At 42.2% G+C, this 18,266-nt stretch overlaps 1 protein-coding gene across 1 annotated transcript in view; it reads left to right on the forward strand.

Annotated features, from left to right (window-relative positions):
* The first annotated feature begins 904 nt into the window (after window positions 1-904).
* The window catches only part of LOC126428134 (peripheral plasma membrane protein CASK-like), a 1,166,960-nt gene continuing 1,149,598 nt past the window's right edge, over window positions 905-18,266 (forward strand). Inside the window, exon 1 of the mRNA XM_050090073.1 lies at window positions 905-1,031. Coding sequence (XP_049946030.1) covers window positions 1,030-1,031 — 2 coding nt within the window. The 5' untranslated portion in view covers window positions 905-1,029. The remainder of the gene's footprint in view (window positions 1,032-18,266) is intronic.

An 18,266-nucleotide genomic window follows, 5' to 3' on the forward strand; every position in this document is an offset into this window, starting at 1 on the left:
CTTCACTACCTTTGCACATACTTGGGTAGCTTCGCTGTGTATTGTTATCCCGCAGTAATGCATTTGTTTTAGTAATCTTTATTATTACCTATTTTAAGCGCAAATATTAATTGCAAGCTAAAGAATCGACGTTCTGCAGCTGTGATCAGTGTATGATGAAGAGTTACCTCTTATGCGATCCACAGCACGTTCTCTTGGTCCTCACACACCCGTCCGGTGATCTCTTAACAGCGGCGCGAGAAAACATTTCGATCGAGGCGGTCCGATAGCCCCAGTTTCTGAAGCAGAATGGCTCGAGAAGTGCCGTCTTAGTACGTATCACTATGTATGGTTGTGTATGACGACATAAATGTACAACGAATAGAAATAAAACTCGGAAATGGAAGATTTCAAATAGTCAAAATGACGCAACAATACGGCCACCAAGTGTCACAGCATTATTTAGTCGAATTTTGTTGTTCGAAAACTACTTCGATTTATTACCTAAATATGACGGATGCTCGAACGTTCGACTGAAAACGACGTTGTGCGCCTGCACAGTGGCACTCGTCGATTGTGACGGAGTTCAGCCGTGTCCGGAGGCGCGTCTGTAGTAGACACGGAAGCGGGGGCGCGCTGCTTGGCTGCCCGGCAGAGACGGCTGCTTCCTCTCACGCGTGTCTCAGAGGAGCGCAGTTAAGACATGAGCACGGCTGCTGCTGCGCGGCTCGTGGCGCGCAGCCGCCGCCCCATATTCACACCTGTAGAATCCACGCGCTCTCGGCGGTCTGCGGTGTGCGATTTACTCGGAAACGATAATCGGCCGACCTGGAGTAATTACTTGTACTGCTGCACTTGTAAAAAAAATTCATAACGAGGCTCGCGTGTCCCGCCGCGACTAGGAAAACACGTTAAGCATGTCAACTCCAGTGTCAATAACCAAAGGCCTGCAGCAGAGCAACTACCTTCAGAAAGATTCCGACAGCCGACCACCGGACTACAACATACTACCTGTTAACAGTTCAGCACACTTCTAGCACTTCAATACAGATGTATGTATTTAAATTTTTCCTTTGTATATTATGAATATTGTATTTCGATTTTCTTGTAATCTTACGATATTAGTATGTGTAAAGAATATTAATTGATATTCGTAAATAACAATGTGAATAACTGTAATTTATGCAGGACAATGCTGGTTAGCGATAGGTATGAAAGAGTAATGTGACGACAAAATGTGCGCGTCGAGGCCCACTAGAAAGACAGGCCGCGGCGAGTACGTCACGAAGGTAGGACTAGCTTGCTCGGCTCGGCAGATATATTGCCGTTCTACATGTGTTAACTCGTAACAAGGTGTGTATGTACAAACGACAGTCGCATCTTCTACTGGAATCCACTGTAATGGAATCTTAATGTTCCTAGTCATACAGTGATAGGTAGTGCATAGGCCTACTAATAATTTCTTACAGCCCCACTGGGGTGCAATAAAATTAAAATCGTGCCAAAATGATTAGCAGCTCCATAAGACACCACATCTTGCATGAAATAGACTTTTACGCAAAAGACTAGATGCTATAAACAAGCCATTATACAATTTATGTCCAGAATTGATAATACATTTTGTTGTACGATTAGTAATCATAAACACTTCATAATAGTAGATTCCAATAGAAGGTGCAATCCTCAAAAAATGTTCAAATGTGTGTGAATTTCTAAGGGACTCCTTAGGTCACAAACTACTTAAACTAACTTAAACTTACGCTAAGGAACACACACACACACACACACACACACACACACACACACACACACACACACACACACCTATGCCCGATGGAGGACTCGAACCTCCAGCAGTCTGTGACATGACGCTTCAAACCGCGCGGCATGCAATCCTCGTTAGTACCTGCACACCCAGTTGCGAGTTATCAGGTTTAGAAACGCATTTTGTCCGCTGACTTGAGCGACGTGAGCGCCGCGGCTTGTCTCTCTCGTGGGCCTGGGTCCACGCTGCACAAGCATTTAGTTCCGGATTCTGATCCGATCAGACGCGCGAGTTAACAGCTAAGTCAATGTGAGGGGAGGTTTTTGATTATCGGCACGATACCAATTGACAAGCGTGGGTATTAACATCAAGATCCTGTTGCTGAGTAAATCTGTGCTCGAAGATATTGTCTGGAGCTATTGCAACGTTCTCGACGACTGCTACGGTTTCATCTCTTCAACAACGATCGACTGTTAAACGGTTCCACTTAGTTCAAGTTTTTTAGAACTGTAACGGCATCACCCAGTGTTTCGGTGAACTTAAAGTTTCAATAATTACTGCAAGAACTTAGAAACTTTAACCTAATAACTATTCCAAGTTAATATTACCAAGTATATCGTATGTCCATTCCTGCTATTGAAACAATCAGTGTCGTTTATTTGAATCGAAGAAAATGTATCAAAATTAATTTCAGTGCCATTTCGTCTGCGTAGTTTTATTAATTTTGGAAACATAACTAAAAGTATTTTTTAATGCACCTCAGTAACTTCACTTTTCAGGTAATATTCTTCAGAGGCAAAGTTATTATTGCAGATCAAAAGTAAATTCAGTTATGGTAAAATAAATTAATGCCTTTCACTTCAAACAAAACAATTTATTTAAGAGAAAACTAGTATTAATACTTCGTAATTTTACGTAAATTCTTGAAGCTGTTATGTTCGTTGCCCTGGTTCGTACTTCGGCCTTGCAATTGTTGATACTCGGTGGTAGTTCTTTTATTTAAGGGGAGGTTACTATCTTTGGCCCGAAAAAAGCATGTTCTTTGAGAATTTTTTCCTCGGGATGTGTTATAGATACCAATGTCAAATTTGGTCAAAATGATTATTGATATTTCCTCTACAAACTGGAATTTTTTTCGACCGGAAATTTCGAAGAGCAAAGGCGGAAGTGCCGTCGGAACTAAACAAAATTTCGATGTAGACCTCCACGCGCGGTATGTCACACGTTAGCCGGCTCGTATGAAGTCAAAATTGAGCTGACGTTAGCGAAGTGTATAAGATTCTTTAGGAGTTGTACCTCGCTTGAGTTATTCGGACTATATGGAACAAAATGGCGGCCATTTGAAAAAAAAAAGGGTTTTCTCATCGATTTTTCACTTCGTCGCCCAAGTAAAAATATTTATAGTTGATGGATCGGAATAAAATTGATACAACTCTTAGACAATTTAGTTAGCTTCGTCGGAAACAAAGAATCCTGCCAATCGGTTCAGTAGATCTGAAGTTACCATACCGCGCGAAATAAAAACTCATTTCGAGAAAAAAAGCGTTTGAAGTTTTGACTACATATAAATGCAACATTATGCAACTTACGTTCAAACTGCTATTCCGGGTCCATAAACTAGTCCTTCCTCTTCGTCATAGACGGCGTTCTGCTCGATCTGGGCCATCCTGCGCTGCTCCAGAGCCGCTCGTACGGCTGGTGACAAGCGGTTTTCGGCCGCTTGAATCCAGTCGTCGTCCGAATGCTTGGCGAACTGCGACGAATAGTCCCAGGGTGACATCCATCGTTGACATGGTCTTTAGAATTGTTGAATACCCTTCGTTGAAGCTGCTCACTGCCAGGAAAGTCTCAATTTCCAGTCTTCGCACCAGAATGCAAATGCTTGGGGGCTAACTTCCAAGCACACGCGTTCAATCTTTCATTTGAATTTTGTTTGTTTCCTCCCAAGCACCGGCACAATAGCTCGTCCTCCGAAAGGGCCTCCTAGATCGGATGAATCTCTTTTTGAACTTCTTTCGAGAGCGGCTGGTCGTACTGATATTCGTCCAGATGTCCGGTAGTCTCTGCAAAGCGCCATTTGCACCAACTAGTTTCGCCAGCCGGACAACTTTGGTGTTATGGGTTGTCATCCGTCGAACACTTTTGGAAATATGTTGCCCAAATTGCCTTCTTCATCTGTTCCAACGAATTGGAATCCCGTCGGATTGCCAAGCCGTAGTATGTCGTAAGCTCTTTGATCACTTTATCAGTAACCTTCCCTCATCCTTTTCCTCCCATGCCTTTGTTTTGTTTCTTCGCATTTCTAAGCTGCGTGCCCATTCTCTTCTCTACGTGTCCTACGCATTCTTTCTTCTCTATGATCACATCTGGGTACGGGTTCAAATCAACGAGGCCTTTGAAAGTTTTTGTATCGCCGTCCCTAATATAGTACTTTTACTTCACGCCGAATAACACTTCTGAACGACAAAACATCTCCTTCACGGCGTCGACCTCCATTTTGCCCGCGCTTCCGGAATGATTAGCGCTGCATTGTTCCTCATGAGGCTCGTACCATGTTCCATACTCCGCGGGATCTAATGACGCTCTCTTATCACAACTACTCTGACAGAACAATGACTTTACTTGACAGTCTAATACTTTCTTGGAATATTCACCGATTAGCGAAGTTATTCCGAACAATGAGAAAAAGCCGCGCTTCTTCCATGATGCATCGCCTGAGACTGATAAATGCGTTCGTTCCTGACCCGTCTGTCCGTTTACTTCAACTTCCTCCGACACTGCTCTCGTCCGAACAGCCTCAAAATGTTTTTTATCCAGAGTCTCGTGGTACCCCTTTTCGTTGGAACAATACGTGAACGATTGGACAATTTTTGATAACTGAGCTAATTTTAACTGAAAGCAGAGTAGGCGGAATAAGTTGTCCTCAGAGATAACTTACTATAAACATCTCCCTCACTGATAGGTGCTACACTATCCTTCGGAAACGACAGCCTTGCCAAATTGTACTTTTATTAGGCACACACCAACACAATCGAACGTACTTTCGCCGGTTATGTAAATGGGGACGCACAGCGCCTCCAGCTGTTCTGTCAATAATCAGAAAAACAGTAGAATAGGATTACAGTTCAAATGGAACAGAGAGACTCACGCAAAAACATAACTCACAAATTTCCATGAAAATAGATACCACTAAGTGGCTTCTATTACACCTCGCAAAGTCCTTCTCGTTCACTAAAACACAACTTCTATCTAGCTGCTGGTTCCGCTATTTCATTTAAGGGTTCTGCCAACGGGCAAGTACTAACTCACTTAAAGGCAACACTCGACGGGAAAACTGGTATGTACTTCCAAGCATCCCACACAGGCTCTTGGGAATCCAATTTCCAACGCTCGTAGACTGAACTGATTGGAGAAACATCTTCGTTGATCACCAACTAGTGTCTACAGAAACACCCTTCAGAACCTACCTTCACCCCAACACAGGACACGATCTGCATCCGAAAATAAGGGTGTAAATTATGAGGCATCCTCGAGTACGCGGCGAGAAACAATTGCGGTCCAAATTCAGTGCAGAACGACATACTTTCGCCGAATACGGATAAAAATTGAATCATCACTTTTCTGTGATGAACGATGTTCGGTTTACTTTTGCTGTCACATATTGTATAATTGTTTAGAGAGTTAAAAATACATACAAAAACATAAAAAAAGTTTTTCATCACCTCGGTTCCGAGAGTTCCGGAAGCTGTACAGAAAATTGGAATAGACATCAACATAAAGATAATTTCCGCCCTTTTTATTGCTCAAGAAAACCACACATTGCACGTTGTACCTCCATAGAGCGAGACTTTCAGAAGTGGTGGTGCAGATTGCTGTACATACCGGTACCTCTAATACCCAGTAGTACGTCCTCTTGCATTGATGCATGCCTGTATTCGTCGTGGCATACTATCCACAAGTTCATCAAGGCACTGTTTGTCCAGATTGTCCCACTCCCCAACGGCGATTCTGCGTAGATCCCTCAGAGTGATTGGTGGCTCACGTCGTCCATAAACAGTCTTTTCAATCTATCCCAGGCATGTTCGATAGGTTTCATGTCTGGAGAACATGCTGGCCATTGTAGTCGAGCGATGTCATTATCTCCAAGGAAATCATTCTCAAGATGTGCCCGATGGGGGCGCAAATTGTCGTCCATGAAGACGAACGCCTTGCCAATATGTTGCCATTATGGTTGCACTACAGGTCGGACGGTAGCATTCACGTATCGTACAGCCGTTACGGCGCCTTCCATGACCACTAGGGTCGTACGTCGGCCTCACATAATACCATCCCAAAACAGGGAACCTCCACCTTGCTGCACTCGCTGGACATTGTGTCTAAGGCGTTCAGCCTGACCAGGTTGCCTCTAAACAAGTCCCCGACGATTTTCTGGTTGAAGGCATACGCGACACTCATTGGTGAAGAGAACGTGATGCCAATCCTGGGCGGTCCATTCGGCATGTTGTTGGGCCCATCTGTACCGCGCCACATGGTGTCGTGGTTGCAAAGATGGACCTCGCCACGGACGTCGGGAGTGAAGTTACGCTTCATGCTGCCTATTGCGCACAGTTTGAGTCATGAAACGACGTCCTGTGGCTGCATGAAGATCATCATTCAACATGGTGGCGTTGCTGTCAGGGTTCCTCCGAGCCGTAATCCGTAGGTAGCGGTCATCCACTACAGTAGTAGCCCTTGGGCGACCTGAGCGAGGCATGTCATCAACACTTCCTCTCTCTCTGTATCTCCTCCATGTCCGAACAACATCGCTTTGGTTCACTCAGAGACGCCTGCACACTTTCTTGTTGAGAGCCCTTCCTGGCACAAAATAACAATGCGGACGCGATAGAACCGCGGTATTGACCGTCTAGGCATGGTTGAACTGCAGACAACACGAGCCATGTATCTCCTTCCTGGTGGAATGAATGGAACTGATCGGCTGTCGGACCCCCTCCGTCTAATAGGCAATGCCCATGCATGGTTGTTCACATCTTTGAGAGGGTTTAGTGGCATCTGTGAACAGTCAAAGGGACTGTGTCTGTGATACAATATCCACAGTCATCGTCTATTCATCGTCTATTTTCAGAAGTTCTGGGAACCGGGGTGATGCAAAACATTTTTTATGTGTGTATTTGGAAAAAATGCCGTCTTTTTCGTACAGTTAGCTCAAAATAGTGCATGGGGATATAAAGCTTATGTTACTGTTAGTTGGCTCCCTAATTATTTGATACTGATGTATTAGACTGAGGTGCACATACACAGGACCATGACAGAGTGGTGCACAGTAACAACGGTACTGTAAAAGGAAACAAGTGTGTACCATTCAGACCAGCGAATTTGCCCTACCGGCCGGCTAATGTCCGGTACGTCATGTGGTACGCGACACCTTGCTACCACGCTACGTAACGGCCAGTAGTGCCATTCTGCCGCATCCCCCTGTAGCGTGCACTCCAGGGAAGTCGTAAACATCTGCCGTTGATCTTCATTTTAGTGTAGGTGGGGGTGTGGCTTGTGGCTATTCAATTAGTGTAGCGTCAGTCGTGGGTGACGTAAGGCGTACAACAAATATTACGTTAACAAACAATAGCGATTACACCCAGGTACATATCTATTTCGAGAGAGAGAAACTACTGCACCCACGTGGAGTGTACACATCGTTGCCCAGGTGGGCAGCATGGTATAGGACAGAGACGGAGAGCACACATCAAAGTGTGTTCTCTCTCTCTCTCTCTCTCTCTCTCTCTCTCTCTCTCTCTCTCTCTCTGCGCCCAGAGCATACTGTGCCGTCGCTTTATACCTTTCACACACGTCGTTGTAGAGTGTTGCGTCACGTGTTAAAAGGTGCATCTAAGATGGCGTTGACGTGCACGCCGACGGGATGTCGAACATCGCGAGACACAACGCTGTCGGCACACGGGTCAAGCTCGGCAACGTGATACCGCGATCTCAGCGCTCTCCAGTATCACTTGGCGGCTTTATTTGGCTCGTAAAAGCTAGTTTGTTCATGAAATTGGACGCCTGTAGAATTCCTATGTTAGCTCTATGAAAACGCACATTTCCTTTCGTGACTATATGCTAGTCATATTGTTCTGTCTGTGGTTTGCATAAATAAAAACTTCAGTTCCCGTGAATGTACAATAAGGATTCACCAAATTGAACGAACTCATTCCTGACAGAAAGCACAATTCTCTTTGCATAATATCAAATATTACAGAAACTGTATCTATTAATTTCATACGAAAGTCCCATAACCTTTTAAAAAACGCGAAAGTCGGAAAAAAAACATGGAGCAGGACGCAAGCTTTCCACCAACCAACACTCGGTTCCGTAACTTGCCGCCGCAACCGACTAAGCTATGCTGAAACTTTGCATTTTGCGACCTCGTATTTTGTGTTACAGTTTTCGAAACTCTTTAACCGGCGAATTATTATTAACTAGCATTTCATTATAACAAATCCTAACAAGAACGACATGTTTTCATAAATCTGTATTGGCTCATTGCCTTCAAACGGCTTACTCTCACAACACGCGAGTTATAATTCGAAAAAGCTAATTACGGAAATTCGTGAACCACCAATATGTTTCCCGTCATTTCATTACAACAAATCTTACCTATAACGATTCGCTCTCAAAGCATTCAGCGAGCTGGTGCTTAGAAACAGCATCCGCCGAATATAAGCTCTTCCTGAATACGACATACACACTTCACATTATGGTGGCTTGTTTCCTGCTTGCATCCTGTTGTATTTAGCACGTTGCCGAAATATCGCAGAACTAATTTTGGGGTTAACGTGACGGAATAGCTCCTCGGCATGAAATAGCAGGAATTGACATCACAAAACTGGTAGAGCGCCATGTCAGTGTTAACTGAATCGCCGTGTGTGCCGACGGCTTAAGCGATTATTAGTTGGACACAGCACAATGTGTGGTGGGGGCGCTGCTTCGTTCGCCCGCCCCGGCCACGTGTGACGGGGCCGCCTGCCCAACGGATAGGAGGCGGCCTTTACTGCCCCAGAGGCCGCTTTAGGGCCGACCCACATCCCGCGCTTTACGGCGCCGCCGTCGCCGTCGCCGTCCCCGCGGGACGCGACGCCCAATACCACGCTGCGACTTACTCGATAAAGCAACGTGCAGTATTCACACGGCTGCGCACTTTCCGTTCCTCCTCTGCCCGTATTGAGAATACCTACACCACAGCAAGAACTGTACCAGTAACTTCACACAGGCTAATCTGCTTGTAAATAGAATGCACTACTTCCCATAACAGTTACCTTACCGATACATCATAAGGTGAAACGCAGCTACGGAGTATCCACAATCAGCATAAAATTTATGCCACATACGTATTAAAGTCAAAATCATCTCATTTTCCATACCTTCCATTAAATTACTACATTGAATCTTGCATCACGTGACATAATCCGTAAATCCAGTAAGAGACACCTCCGTGCATCACTGTATCAGGTAAGCACCCTTTTTCTCATGCTCAGCACATTAAAAGTGCCGCCCATGTTATAAATTGTGGCGGCGGTAAACTCTACACGAAATTTTTAGTTCCAGCACGGTGTGGTCAACGTATCGCAATGCTACTTCCCCACCGGTTACTGTAAGTGAAAAAAAATTGTCAACCCCTTCATTCTGCCTTCCCTTAAATTCCCACAGAAACGTAACAGGGTTTTTTCCTAGGCTTGGGGCTTGATAAGATGTATTTCCATGAATATACTTTCTAATTAAAAAATACAGGTTAGTCCTCATACCCATACGCGCCCTCTGGTATTTAAAAAGCTATAATGAATGAAAACACACAACACTGATGTAATATTGTACAGTTACTATTATTCACGTATGGGCCCAGTAGGACCACGCAAGGTACAATCCATCAATCTATTGATGGTTGGTCTTTCTTTGTGCTCAAACTTGTTTCATCCTTTCAGAATGAAGTCTCTTTCTTTCATCAGACCACGGTGCTCCAGTCCGTTTTCTAATTTCCCTCTGACCGACTTTACAATCAAATACCTTTTGTTGGAATCTTTTTCCTATCTGTAAGGTCTGCCTGAGTTACACCGGCTGCTTTAAGATACTGCTTAATCGCAATCCATTTCATTGGCTCAGTTTCGGCCTTTCTTATTTTTTCGTATAATTCTACTATTTGTTTTGTAACCTAGTGGGTGCCATTCTTTTAATGCGCCCATAAAATTTGCCTTCGTTTTCTCATGTCATCATGTATGTCCGTGTATTCTTCTATTTCCTTATTACCTCTCAGTCTATAAGTTTCTCCATCAGTAATTTTGGGGCCTAATATATTCCTAATTTTCTTTCTTTCGAATTTCTTCAACATCCCTCTTCCTATTTAAAATTAAAGTTTCTGCTCCATGGAGACATTCAGGTTGGATTACAGTGCTGTAATGTCTAAGTTTACTGAATTTAGAAAGTGATATTTTATTATAAATATTTTGTGTTAAGCTGAATGTAGTTGCTATCTTCTGAAAGCGAACTTTATTAGCAACTTTTTCCAGACCGTTTTCTTGTATGATTTCACCCAAGTATTTTAACTGATGAACACTTTATTTTTCCATATTTCGTGTTAAAAAGCTTTGGTGCTTGTTTTTTGCATGTCATGTATACCGTTTTTTCGAATGATACTTGCAGTGTATAATAGTAAGGCAGAGTTCTAGGAACCAGGTTTTAAATTGTAAGACATTTCCAGGGGCAGATGTGGACTCTGTTGGTTATGAATTGTAGATTAAAACTGAAGAAACTGCAAAAAGGTGGGAAATTATGGAGATGGAACCTGGATAAACTCAATAAACCAAAGGTTGTAAAGAGTTTCAGGGAGAGCGTAAGGGAACGATTGACAGGAATGGGGGAAAGAAATACAGTAGAAGAAGAATGGGTAGCTTTGAGGGAGGAAATAGTGAAGGCAGCAGAGGATCAAGTAGGTAAAAAGACGGGGGCTAGTAGATATCCTTTGGTAACAGAAGAAATCTTGAATTTATTTGCTGGAAGGAGAAAATATAAAAATGCAGTAAATGAAGCACGCAAAAAGGAATACAAACGTCTGAAAAATGAGATCGACAGGAAGTGCAAAATGGCTAAGCAGGGATGGCTAGAGGACAAATGTAAGGATGTAGAGGCTTATCTCACGAGCGGTAAGATACATACTCCCTACAGGAAAATTAAAGAGACCTTTGGAAAAAAGAGAACCACTTGCATGAATATCAAGAACTCGGATGGAAACCCAGTTCTAAGCAAAGAAGGGAAAGCAGAAAGGTGGAAGAAGTATATAGAGGGTCCATACAGGGGTGATGTTCTTGAGGACAATATTATGGAAATGGAAGAGGAGGTAGATGAAGATGAAATGGGAGATATAATACTGCGTGAAGAGTTTGACAGAGCACTGAAAGACCTGAGTCGAAACAAGGCCCCTGGAGTACACAACATTCCATTGGAACTACTGACGGCCTTGGGAGAGCCAGTCCTGACAAAACTCTACCATCTGGTGAGCAAGATATATGAGACAGACGAAATACCCTCAGACTTCAAGAAGAATATAATAATTCCAATCCCAAAGAAAGCAGGTGTTGTCAGATGTGAAAATTGTCGAACTATCAGTTTAATAAGGCACGGCTGCAAAATAACACAAATTCTTTACAGACGAATGGAAAACCTGGTAGAAGCCGACCTTGGGGAAGATCAGTTTGGATTTCATAGAAATTTTGGAACACGTGAGGCAATACTGCCCCTACGACTTACCTTAGAAGAAAGATTAAAGAAAGGCAAACCTACGTTTCTAGCATTTGTAGACTTAGAGAAAGCTTTTGACAATGTTGACTGGAATACTCTTTCAAATTCTTAAGGTGGCAGGGGTAAAATACAGGGAACGAAAGGCTATTTACAATTTGTACAGAAACCAGATGGCAGTTGTAGGAGTCGAGGAATATGAAAGGGAAGCAGTGGTTGGGAAGGGACTGAGACAGGTTTGTAGCCTCTCCTCGATGTTATTCAATCTGTATATTGAGCAAGCAGTGAAGGAAATAAAAGAAAAATTCGGAGTAGGTATTAAAATCCATGGAGCAGAAATAAAAACTTTGAGGTTCGCCGATGACATTGTAATTCTATCAGAGACAACAAAGGACTTTGAGAGCAGTTGAACGGAATGGACAGTGTCTTGAAAGGAGGATAATGGAATGTAGTCGAATTAAGTCGGGTGATGCTGAGATATTAGATTAGGAAATGAGACACTTAAGGTAGTAAAGGAGTTTGGGTATTTGGGGAGCAAAATAACTGATGATAATCGAAGTAAAGGATGTAAAATTTAGAGTGGCAATGGCAATGGCAAGGAAAGGGTTTCTGAAGAGGAGAAATTTGTCAACATCGAGTATAGATCAAAATGTCAAGAAGTCGTTTCTGAAAGAATTTTTAAAATCGTGCAGCCCCCATTAGCAACTGTGATAACTAAACATGTAACACGTCAGCCTCAGTTGCAAATAGAAACTAGTCTTTACCCAGGTTTCAGCAAAAATAATTTGGCCTTCCTCAGAAGCTATTGAAACTAAAATATTGCACGCCAAAGTTTGGCCATGTCAAGTATAAAACTGTAGCACCGTCGTAGCAAGTCATAAATCCACATTGCTTAGCTGCAGAGAAACAGCAGGCCCCACTGCGCGGGCGAGATCGGTAGGCCGCGAGAGCTGCGCCGTAACTAATCGCGGCGAGCTGCTATTTACCGAGCTCCGCTGATGGTCATGTGCATGCGCTCGTGGAAATACAGAAGCATAGCAGTAGCTACGTTCACGTTAGGAATTAGGTTATTATTACCATTAAAACGGTTAATGGCGTAATATATAACCGAACTTACTTCTGAGAAGAACGAAAACCCTATAAACGGATTCGGAGCCCGTAAGAAAGACTAGCTATTACTCTGCAAAATTATCCCTCAGTTTTGAATACATTACTATTTTTAGTAAAGAAAGTGGAGTGAGGCATCGGCGACTTCAAAGCAACGTAACATCAGGGCTGGTGAAGCAAAGGTTGAAAATCTTAGCCGGGCGGAGTGGCCGTGCGGTTTTAGGCGCTACAGTCTGGAGCAGAGCGACCGCTGAGGTCGCAGGTTCGAATCCTGCCTCGGGCATGGATGTGTGTGATGTCCTTAGGTTAGTTAGGTTTAATTAGTTCTACGTTCTAGGCGACTGATGACCTCAGAAGTTAAGTCGCATAGTGCTCGGAGCCATTTGAACCATTTTTTTGAAAACCTTAGAAAAAGTTCTTATTTCTCAATTGTAACTGTTCATGAAGTAGGTTTTCTTTATCAAGCAACAGGTGTTTAAAGATTTGCAGCTCCTCAAGGATGTCAACCTCGCAATTTAATAGCTCTATGTTATTTGGTGGATTAGCAGCATGGGCACATTGAACAAGGTGCTCGGCTAAAATCGAGCCACGCGTGCCATCACCACTTTTCGTGAGTATGTGTTCTCTATGTCTAGCCGAGAGGGCTCCCCCTGTTTGGCCGATGTAATAACTCGGGCAATCACTACAGTTGATTTTGTACACCCCAGAACGAGATAATTTGTCATTAGTATTCTTTAACAAGTGAACCAAGTTCTTTTTGCGGCTGTTATTCGTAGAATATGCAATCTTCAAGCCATGGCTCTTCAAGAGTCGCCATATTTTATAGGTTGCTTTGCCTACGAAGGGAATAGAAATACAGCTACTGGAATTATCCTCTGGTGGGACACCTAGTGTAGATGAGGTCGCAGTTCCTCTACCTGTTTCTTTGTTAAACAGCTGTCTCACAATTTCTGCTTTATATCCATTATTATAGGCGAGAACTTCTAGGATTTGTAACTGGTTCTCCATTGCGTCTGTTGAATGAGGAATGACGAGCGCTCGGCGTTTCCGAAAGTATTTGTGTGCATTGTAGCGATGTATGGAAGTGAAACATGGACGGTAAATAGTTTAGACATGAAATGTGGTGCTACAGAAGAATGCTGAAGATTAAATGGGTAGATCACATAACTAATGAGGTATTGAATAGAATTTGGGAGAAGAGGAGTTTGTGGCACAACTTGACAAGAAGAAGGGACCGGTTGGTAGGACATGTTCTGAGGCATCAAGGGATCACAAATTTAGCATTGGAGGGCAGCGTGGAGAGTAAAAATCGTAGAGGGAGACAAAGAGATGAATACACTACGCGGATTCAGAAGGATTTAGGTTGCAGTAGGTACTGGGAGATGAAGGAGCTTGCACAGGATAGATTAGCATGGAGAGCTGCATCAAACCAGTCTCAGGACTGAAGACAACAACATCATCATCATTTGTAGTCTTACCTTTGCCGAGACTAAATTAAGAATTTAAATTTGTTTTTTAGCTGTGGTAATAACCCTAGTTAAAACTGCCAGATCATACTCAAATGGGAGGCAGTCTACTCTAATATTACTTCTACGTCACTGATTGATCTATATTTTGACTCGACTTTTGCTCTCGCCATTCTGTTATTACCATTTACAAAACATAGTTAAACAGTAATGGGGAGAGGCCATCTCCCTGTCCAACGGCAATCTTTATATCAAAGGATTCAGAAATTTCTCCCATGAATTTAACTTTAGAACTAGTGTCTGTTAACGTTTCCTTAATTAGTGTTAATTTTATTATCTAGCCCTTGTTCCTTTAAAATTTGGAAAAGATTCACGATCAATTGAGTCGTAAGCCTTTTTAAAATCCACAAATGCACATACAATATTGTTACTAGAAATCCTTTGGTGTCTGAGGGTTAGTTTTAAAGAAAGAATTTGCTGCGGACGGGATTTGTTTGGTCTAAAGTCTGCTTGGTGTTCACCAATCTTAGGTTCTAGTTGTTATTGGGCTCCATCAAGTAAACAATGCGAGAGAATTTTGTATGTGACTGGGAGAAGAGAGATTTCTCGATAATTATTAACATCGGTTGTATCCCCTTTTTTATGTGATGGACGAATTAGGACGGTTTCCCAGTTCTCGGTTATTTTCTCAGTTTGCCAGATATGTCCTACTAGTTGAGTGATCTCCTTTATAGTATCAGAGCCAGCTGATTTTAGTAATTCTGCGATTATACCGTCTTCTCCGGATGCTTTATTGTTTTTAAGTATCTTAATTTGTTTAGTTACTTCGATTTCGTCAGGTGCTTTAAAGTAAGGGTTGGTGTTATTAGTTTGCTGTGTTTGGAATTTATTCGCTAGTTCTGGGCAGTTAAGTAGTTTTTCAAAACAATTAGCAAGTACCTTACAATTTTCCTGGTTGATAAGAGCCCAATTGCCATTTTCAGTTTTGAAGCAAATACTTTGAGGTTGGTAACTGGTTAGTTTTGTTTTGAATGTTTTATAAACGTTTCTTGTATTGTTCTTTTGGAAATCTTCTTCGATTTCTGAAAGTTGCACATTTTCATAGTTTCTTTTAATCTGTCGGATTAATTTAGATATTCCTTTTGTCACAGTTAAAAAGGTGGTGTGCTTTTTTTCAGTTTCGTTACTATTCCAATTTTTGAATGCCTCGTGCCTAGACTTAACTGCTGTCCGCGTTCCACCAAAGGTGTTTTCCGTTCTTTCGAAGCGGAATTAAAATTTGTGCTATTCTGATGAACGTTTGTTTTAGCTTTTGTCAATTGTTGGGTTGTTTTATCAAGTTCACTTGTTAGACTTGGTTATTTTAGCAGTGTCAAATTTCGGAATAACATCTTCTGTTTTGAAGAGTTTCTGAGGCTGAAGCTTTTCTTTTATTCGCGTTAAATAATGGTCAGAATCAATATTACCCCCTTTCTTAACTTGGAGATTTAAAGTTTCTGTGGAGTTCGGGTCTCAAATCACTACATGATGCATTTGAAATTACCCAATAAATGTATTGGGTGCCCGCCAGGTTTTTTTTTTTTTTTTAGAAGGGTTCTTTTTAAAATGTGTTGACATGATTTTAAGTTTAAAATTTTGGCCGTTTTGGTTTGCCCATTTATGCGCAGGAAGTCCACCCACCGTTTTCTAATATTTTTTCTCTTTACCCATTACAATTTTATCATGGTTTGAGGGAATTTTTGAGATGTTTTCTAATGTTTCCCAAGCTTCATTATCTTCATCAGGTTTTTTACGGTTATTCTCATTGACTGGCATATGGGCATTAATTAAAGTGTATGCTTTATTTGCGCATTTAAGAAAAATTGTCATTAGTCTATTATTATTGGGTTTATCTCTGTTGTTTAGTTTAAAATATTTTTGGAGACTGCAAAAGCAACTCCCAGATGTGGCGCATTATTAAGTATTCTTTTATCAGTTTTATTTTTAAAAAGACGATAATTGCCGAAATCTGTGGTGTTATTGTCTCTCGTGTTTCTTAAAGTGCCTAAATTTGAACCTTCTGTTCTTTTAATGTATTTCCCAACGTATGAAGTTTACCTGGTTGCAAAGGTGTTTGTATGGTAAGTGTTGCAAAAAATTTATTTGTTTCGGTTTTAAGTTGGCCAGAGGACTCGGACTTCCTCTGCTGAATCAGGTTGCCTTTTAACCTGGCACCCCAGAATCCGAAAGACCAGCTGCGCCAGTGATACCGGCCGTGGATTGACCACCTGGGGTAATATTGTGATTAGTAAAATGCTCCGTGATGATTGAACCTGGAATTCAGTGCGTTTGAGTAGACTCATTGAGTGAACTCAGAATGTTAAGACAGGAAGGGTTAGTTCCAGAATATGAATTTCAGCCGCACCACTGGTGAACAGACGCTGATAACTTGCCGCTTGCTACGAGACAGACGGAGTGGATTTGGTTTTATTTTGTTTTGCCTTTGTCCGGGACGGCTTATTTTGTATTCGCAGCTGTCCACTATATCTGATGGAACATTGACTATCCGCCACCTGTGACCCGCCCAATACCCTAGGCAAGGTTGGCTTCTTAGACTTTCCGTTTCACAGGCTTGAAGCCTGGGAAGTCTACTGTATTTATTACTTATTTCACAAACCGGGCTTCGGCTGTTACGCCATCTGCAGGTACAAAGACAGCAACGCCTTTGCAACATGCCACCAGAGTTTATTGTTCAGTTTATTCTTCTATGACCAAGTGTTGTCACTTGGTTATAGAATGAGATTTTTACTCTGCAGCGGAGTGTGCGCTGATATGAAACTTCCTGGCAGATTAAAACTGGGTGCCGGACCGAGACTCGGGACCTTTGCCTTTCGCGGGCAAGTGCTCTACCAACTGAGCTACCCAAGCACGACTCACACCCCGCCCTCACAGCTTTACTACTGCCAGTACCCCGTCTACTACCTTCCAAACTTTGCAGAAGCTCTCCTGCGAACCTTGCAGAACTAGCACTCCTGAAAGAAAGGATATTGCGGAGACATGGCTTAGCCACAGCCTGGGGGATGTTTCCAGAATGAGATTTTCACTCTGCAGCGGAGTGTGCGCTGGTAGAGCACTTGCCCGCGAAAGGCGAAGGTCCCGAGTTCGAGTGTCGGTCCGGCACACAGTTTTAATCTGCCAGGAAGTTTCAATTTGTATATAAGTCATTTTTTAATGTCACCTACTTTATCGCAGTAAAAAAAAATTAAATCGTGTTTACAATGAAATGATGCCTCTTGTTTTATTCTTAAACCTTATGTTAACATTTTCCCATCGCTTGAACTGGAGAAACTCCGTAGATGAACTAGTTTAAAATCTCTGATGGAACAAAATTTCACTGCACCACGTACTTAACTTCGCACCTGATGATGGCGTAACAGCCGAAAAACGGTTTGTGAAGTAAATAATAAATACTGCAGAACATTACACCAGGTTTTTGTGTGTTTCCATAATGTATAAAATATTCTATCAAGAACAAGCGGAACAGTCAATCAATGCACTTAAAATACTACTTCTATTTTTAGATAAATCAGTGCGAATGTACCTCTCTATTTAATGTAAACATTAATTGGCAAATACTACGTGAAAATCTTCCTTTAAGTCGGTGACTAGGTTGAAGATCCCTGGCTAGGGAGGATGCAGTATATTACTGTGGATAGAACAGTAACTGACACATGTTAAAGTAACTTCAGATGCTCGCCTTGGAAGCGCGTTGGGGTACTTACTCTTCGTGTTTTGTGTTAACGACCTGCCAGAAAATATTAATAATAAACAGAGGTTTTTTTAGATGCAGCTAACGACAATGAAGTACCATCTGACAATTACAGAAGAATACCCAGTCAGATTTTGGTTTTATTTCATACTGATCTTCAAATTATCAACTTCGTTTAATGTTCAGAAATGTAAAATTGACCCACTTCACAAAATGCAAATATGCACTCTCCCGTGTCTACATTTGCAATGATTCACAATTAGAATCAGTCAACTCTCACAAATAAGTGTAACCATTTATGGATATATGAAGGGGTGTAATCAAATAGGCTGAATCGTCGATACAGCAGGTGGCAGACTTGCGTGCATTTCAAGCGTACTAAGATGATGACAGCTATCGACTAAGGATAGTATTTACAAAACAT

The sequence above is a fragment of the Schistocerca serialis genome, chromosome 1 (assembly GCF_023864345.2).
Source record: "Schistocerca serialis cubense isolate TAMUIC-IGC-003099 chromosome 1, iqSchSeri2.2, whole genome shotgun sequence".
In the NCBI taxonomy this organism is placed as follows: Eukaryota; Metazoa; Arthropoda; class Insecta; order Orthoptera; family Acrididae; genus Schistocerca; species Schistocerca serialis.